Source organism: Echinops telfairi, unplaced genomic scaffold (assembly GCF_000313985.2).
Source record: "Echinops telfairi isolate 266 unplaced genomic scaffold, ASM31398v2 ScPeMD7_3;HRSCAF=10, whole genome shotgun sequence".
NCBI lineage: Eukaryota > Metazoa > Chordata > Mammalia > Afrosoricida > Tenrecidae > Echinops > Echinops telfairi.
Genome location: NW_022103899.1, coordinates 32904847 through 32911121, shown reverse-complemented (window position 1 = coordinate 32911121; position 6275 = coordinate 32904847). Strand labels below are relative to the sequence as shown.

General features: G+C 49.0%; 1 protein-coding gene across 1 annotated transcript in view; it reads left to right on the top strand.

The window, feature by feature from the left end:
- DYTN (dystrotelin) overlaps positions 1-6275 on the top strand; it is a 54337-nt gene that overhangs the window by 16659 nt on the left and 31403 nt on the right. Inside the window, exons 6-7 of the mRNA XM_004701565.1 lie at positions 2948-3019; positions 3653-3816. Of these exons, the coding sequence (XP_004701622.1) occupies positions 2948-3019; positions 3653-3816 (236 nt within the window). The remainder of the gene's footprint in view (positions 1-2947; positions 3020-3652; positions 3817-6275) is intronic.

The following is a 6275-nucleotide window of genomic DNA, read 5'->3' as shown; positions in this document are numbered from 1 at the left end:
TTGTTCCCCCTTGGAACAGCTGGTGGGTCTAAACCACTAACCTGGGGGTTAGCTGTCCAACACCCACCTAACAACATCACCAGAGTCATCTTCTAGCCCCTGTAAAACTCCAAGTGAGGTTTTCTGAACTCTGAGGACAGAGATGTTCTGTCAGTCATTTCTCTCATTTTGCTTCAGGACACGGATTCTGAACTAGACGGTCTCGGGAACCTGTAGGAAGGAAGATTATCAGGATCTCTGAGACAAAGAATGTGGCTTGGAAAACTTAACCCACATTAACTTTGCTTGCTTTGACCTGACCTGAGGGTTTTTTAATAGCAATTTTTTATTTTAATATCTCATTTATCTGGAAATCCCAAGTGAGACTTAAGACATTCGTCTTTCTTTAATGAAATCATGCACGGGGTTCAGTCTCAGGCCCAGAGACCCTGCGGCTGCTCGGGCAGTTGCAGCAGCACGTGCATCCAACCTGGGGCTTTCTGCCGGCTCGCGGGCACGTGGGGGAGCCATCGATGTAGCAGAGGGGGGGAAATCTACCCACTCATTTTCATAGTGTCCACCCGAAAGACGAGAGTTCATTAGAGAGCGATGGTGGGGTGCGGTCACGTTGATTTTCCCTCCCAGTGACCCCACGTGAGGGAGAACAGGCTTGTCGAGGTGGCCATCTTCACAGAAGCAGCTGGCCAGGCCTTTCACCCGTGAGCCACTGGCTGCTTCCACGTCCTCCTCACTGACCAGGGAACTCCAGGTTTGTTTAGAAAGTGGATGTGTCGAAAGGAGATGGGTGGACGGGACATTTTCCTTCTCATGTAGAAATGCATGTGTTCCCCTCGTGAGTGGCTCTAGGCCAGGAGTCTACCCGACAGTCCCTCCATGTCTGCCCTCATTCCCAGCTCCGCTGAAGTCAGGGAGCTGCTGACTCGGCTGTGACGCGAACGCTGTCCCCGTCAAAGGTTAGTAAGCTCCGGGGAGAGCTGTTGGGAAGGTGGAGATGTGCATACCCAACGATCATCCCATGGACTTCCGTTCTGAACTCCGAGATAGAAAATTCCAGAACCCACTATAGGGTCCAAATCTCCATGCCCCAAGAATCCAAATTGTCATTTCAAATGGCATTCTCTCTGTGCCAGCATGCCCTCCGGCCACGTTTAATCCCCTCATTGAACACGTGCAAGAAATTCATTAAGTGGGCAATTAACCACAAAATCTTTGTGCCCGGACTTAAAAAGCAAGCACATAGACTAGAAGACACCAGAGGAGGGAATCTTCTCTGCGCTGCGGTCAGGGTCTGGAGCTGACCTGTCAGTCCTCCCAGATCCACCTCGCTCGCTTCATAATGATGCTCCACCCAGGGTTTCAGGGCCCCCGAAGAATCCAATCGGCAAGTCAGCCTGCCGGTCTATGCCAGTGGTTCAGTTATTTGATCAGCACTTGCCAGCTGGAAGATGGGCAATGAGTTGTTTTTCAGACAAAGGCCAAATAACATATGGAGCAGTTATTTACAATCTGATAGCGGGGATGGGTTATTATCTATTTAAAGTAGGAGCCATCTTTTCCCCATTACACAAATGTTTGTTGACTTCTGCCTGGCTAATTGTCAGCAGAGAGGTTCTAAGTGCCACTTTCCTGATTAGAAGAATGTTTATTGCAGTTTGTGGACTCAGCGGGGGATGTTTGAAATGACGCCTGAGGTGGCAGGCAAGCCTGAGCTGCAGAAGAAATCAGATTTACCAGTAGGTCCAGGACTGAATGAGAAAGGGATTAAGTGAAGGTGTCAGGCACACATAACTGCACATGTATGTGAAGGCTGAGCCATGTCCCTGGATCTCTAGGGAGTCACAGGAGTTCTTAGCTAGGCTCCTTATGGTAACTGTCATCAAAAGATGTCAACCAGTTAGGTGGTGGAGACTGAGCCAAAGGAATACATTTAAGTTTAGGGTGTAGCCAACATTGTGAAAACCCTCCATGAAGAGTAGAGTCCTGGAGCTAGACTTCAATGCAGCGATCATATCTCCAGCCCTGGCTTTACCTGAGGATAATGATTGCCAACCTAGCCCCAGATGGTAATTTGTTAAAATGAGATGATTAGAAAGCATGTTAGTTCTATTGACTAGAGAAACAAATCCGGAGACACTCATGTGTGTGTAAGAGAGGCCTTCATATCAAAGAGCAATCATATATTGAGAAAACATCCCAGTCCAGATCAAGTCCATAAGTCTAATATTAGCGCATCTGTCTGATACCAATCTATAAAGCCCTCTTTAGACTCACGCAGCACATGTATGATGCTGAATGCAGGAGGATCACAGGCCGGTGGGTGAAAAGGCTTGTGGATCCAATGGCGGTGGAAGTATCTCCAGGGCTCTAGCTGCCATCAGCATGGCTCCTTGTGGCTTGTCAACAGGAATGTGTAGGCATAGAGACAGTGTGGTCTGCCTCCCAGGAGAAATAGAGAGGAAATTCCCAGAATCCTCATGATTAGGTCACACCCACAGGAGGCCTCAGGCTGCGACCTAATTGACAGGTTAGACGCCACCCCTTCACTCTTAATATCCTCCAGTTGACCCCTCAAGTCAAAAGGCATTTGAAAGGGGTTTCTTTAAAACCGCTATAACCTTGACTACAGGACCAATGCTAGTTGCATTTCCTAGGTACATAAGAACAAAGGCTAAAAGAGCTTGATTCGAGTCATAAGAAGAGACACTGCCACAGCTGTTCCTTCATCACTCAGTTGCAAGATTTGCCTGGGGCCCTGTTCCCATCACCCCTGCTTCCTCCCAGTTGCCCATCCATGGTCTCCATTCAAGCACTGCAAAAACACCACACATTGCTTGTCTTAGCGTGGGTGGAGACAGCTACTTCATGCTGGTGACCTCTTGGATGTGAGCCGATGTCCACCTATTTCTGCAATTGCTCACAGCTGACACGGGTCTCTCACTTCTTGCAGATCCCAACGGTGGTGGGCGAGAGCCGTGCTCTTTGCTCTGTGGAAAGTGCTACCCGCAGCTGTTTCCAAGGGGTGAGTGCAATGCCCGGGGAGCTGGGAGCAGCTAGGCTGACCGTTTGCTGACTGATTAAAGGCAGTGCTCCTGCTCGCTGCCATCAAGGAGACGCCCCCTCACAGGGACCCTACAGGACAGCGGAGAACTGCCCCGGTGATTTCTGAGACTGTGACTCTTCATGGGAGTGAAAACCTCATCCTTGTCCCTCCCTGATCTTGCAGGTCGGGGCCCAGTGTGTAACCACTGCCCCAGCAGGGCTAGACTCATAGCGATCCCAGCTGCAGTAGCACGCCACTCTGCCCGGTCCTGCCCCGTCCTCGGAGCTGTCCTGATTGAACCCATAGTCCAGGGACAGCTCCCTCCCAGTGACATGCCCCAAATACCGGAGTCTCCTCCTCCTCCTCCTCTCTAAGGGACCTTCTGACTGTACTTCTTCCAAGACAGATGTATTCCTCCTTCTGACAGATTTAAATCACAGACCTATTCCTCCACCCCGGCGCCCAGACAATCTAAGTGTAGAGGTAGCGTTGCCTCTGACTTCTCACACGATAAGTGTCTCTGGCACAGCTGATAACCAGAGGATCCAGAGAAGATGGAAATAAATGTATCTATGCTAGAAACCAAAGTCACGCTTAAAAATATCTTTTCAGGTGTTGAGCCCAGCCATCAAAGAAGAGAAATTCTTAAGTTGGTTGCAGTCTGAGCCGCCCATCCTCCTCTGGTTGCCCATCTTCTACCGACTGTCAGTCTCTGAGATGGTCACTCACCCCGTGCGGTGTGGCATCTGCAGGAACTTCCCCATCACGGGCCTCAGGTGAGGTCCCTCATGAGCACGCGGTGTCTGATGTTGAAGCCGTGTCTCTCCACATTCTTTCTGAGACCGTTTTTTACAAATCCAACTCAGTGCCTTCGAGTCGGTGCTGACTCACAGTGACTCTCTAGGACAGAGTTAAGCTGCCCCTGGGGCTTTCCGAGACTGTAAGCCCTTATGGAAGTAGACAGCCTCATCCTTCTCCTGCAGAGCACTGATGAGTTCCGAACTGCTGACCCTGGGGTTAGCAGCCTCACTTGTATTCCACTAAGCCCCATGCAGTTACTTCTTGTGGTTCAATACTTGTCAGCATAAAATGTTAAAATAAACAAATAGAATTGAGCTACTGAAAAAAATGCTGGTTCATAATCATGTTTTATCTTCCACAATTGGTGACAATATTAAATTGTTTTACCGACAGCTCCTACCCTACTCAGACCAATGGAGATCCCCACCCTTCACCCCACCAGGGAAAAAATTCTTTTTCCATTGGTTTCAGTTTTTCTTTAATTTTTTCCCCTTTGGAGACATCAATAATAACAATAGGGATAATAATAACAATAAGCACAACTCGAACCCACTGCCCTTGGGTCACTTCTGACTCACAGCAGCTCTATGGGAGAGCCGAGCTGCTCAGCACATGGTCTCGTCTTTCTCTGGCAGAGAGGCTGGCGGGCTCTCATCGCCCACTTGTCAGTTAGCTGCCTAGTGCTCAGTCCGCTCTGTCCCCCACCCCTGTGAGGTTAATACTGACAGTAACTTATATTTATTATGTATTAAAGCAAGTGGTAGCCTGAGTGGCTTGCCTGGATCACTTCAGGTAAACTCCTGATGCCCCTATAAAAAGGTGGTGATCTTATTCCCGATGACAGATGGGGACAGTGAGACTTAGAGCTTGCAGGGTGAGCAAGTGGCAGTGGCTGGTGGTCTGAAGTGAGAGGCCATACTTTTCAATCACGGGGACATGCTGCCTCCCCACGCAGATAACTGAGGACAAGACCTCACCCCCAGGACACTGGTCAGATTAGATGGGAGCTCAAGAACCTTGGGCACCTTATAGGCAGGACAGATTTGAAAGCGACGATGTTGGATGATAGATTCAGATCTTTCCACAGCTTTGAGGATGGCCGTCATAATCCCATCAGAGAGAGAGAGAGAGAAGGGGGAGGAGGAAGGTAGTGATCCTAGGCAAGGTGCTATTTAATTTCTCTGGGTCTGAGTTTCCTTGTGAGTAAAACAGGAAGTGGGGGGCCAGACAATGATTGAGGTGTCTTCACCTCTGACCTCTGAGGGAGGGAAAGAGTGAGCAAGGAAGGGAGGGAGAGAGGTAGGGAAGGGAGGAAAAGAAAACTAGAGACGAAACCAGAAGGGTCAGGCCAGGTGTGGGGATTCTTCCCAGTCCAGGAACACCGGTTTGGGGCTAGAAGTGGTGCAGCACTCAAGATCTGGGACAACCAGGGACCTGAAAACAAGCCACAGGTGGGGCAAGAAGGGAGGGGCCTCGGGGCTCCGTACATACTCCCTTTGTTGCCTTCCCTTCCTGCAGTGTCAGATCTCCACCAGCCAGGTCTGAGCCACAGTCCTGACACGGGGAACAGGTAGGCCCGTTGGGTGCCTGAAACACAGAGATCAGGTTTCACATCACTGAAAAAATGAAAGGAGTTCACAGAGAATTCTGGGAGCCCAGAGCAGCCTCACTCTCGAAATATCCTGGAACCATCTGAGTTTAAACAATACAACGAATCAAAGAAGGGATTGTTGGGAACCAAGCTTGAAGAACCCAAGAAATCTCTATACTAGAACGAAAACTAAACTCCTTTTTGTTTTGGACAGTGGGGGAGCACGAATATGATACTGTAAACATCTTTTAATCACTGCACCAATAAACAGGTAATAAGCAGTCACGGTGTGTCCCGCATGGTACAGAAATTGGCATTGTTTTTAAAATCGCTATGTAGAAAATAAAACAAATATTATTCCTATTCAGAAGACTGCAAAATGGACTCTCAAAGAATTGGAGTGACTTGCCCAAGTCTCTTTTAAAAAAAGTAATAAAGGCAGAGGGCTAACTGCATTGAGCTGCTAACCACGAGGTCAGTAGTTCGAAACCACCATCCGCTCCATGGGAGCCAGCTAAGGCTCTCTACTCCCACAAAGAGTTAGTGTTGGAAATCCACATGGGGCAGTTCTACTATGACCTATAAGGCTAATAAGGGTCAGAATCAATGAAACATACAACTTTCCTCTAGTCTTAAAAGCTTCCCCCACCCCCCACTATCATGATCCCAATTCTACCTTACAAATCCAGCTACACTAGAGGTTGTACACTGGTACAGATAGGAACTGGAAACACAGGGAATCCAGGACGGATGATCCCTTCAGGACCAGTGGTGAGAGTGGCCATACCGAAGGGTGGAGGGAGGGTGGGGTAGAAAGGGAGAACCGATTACAAGGATCTACAT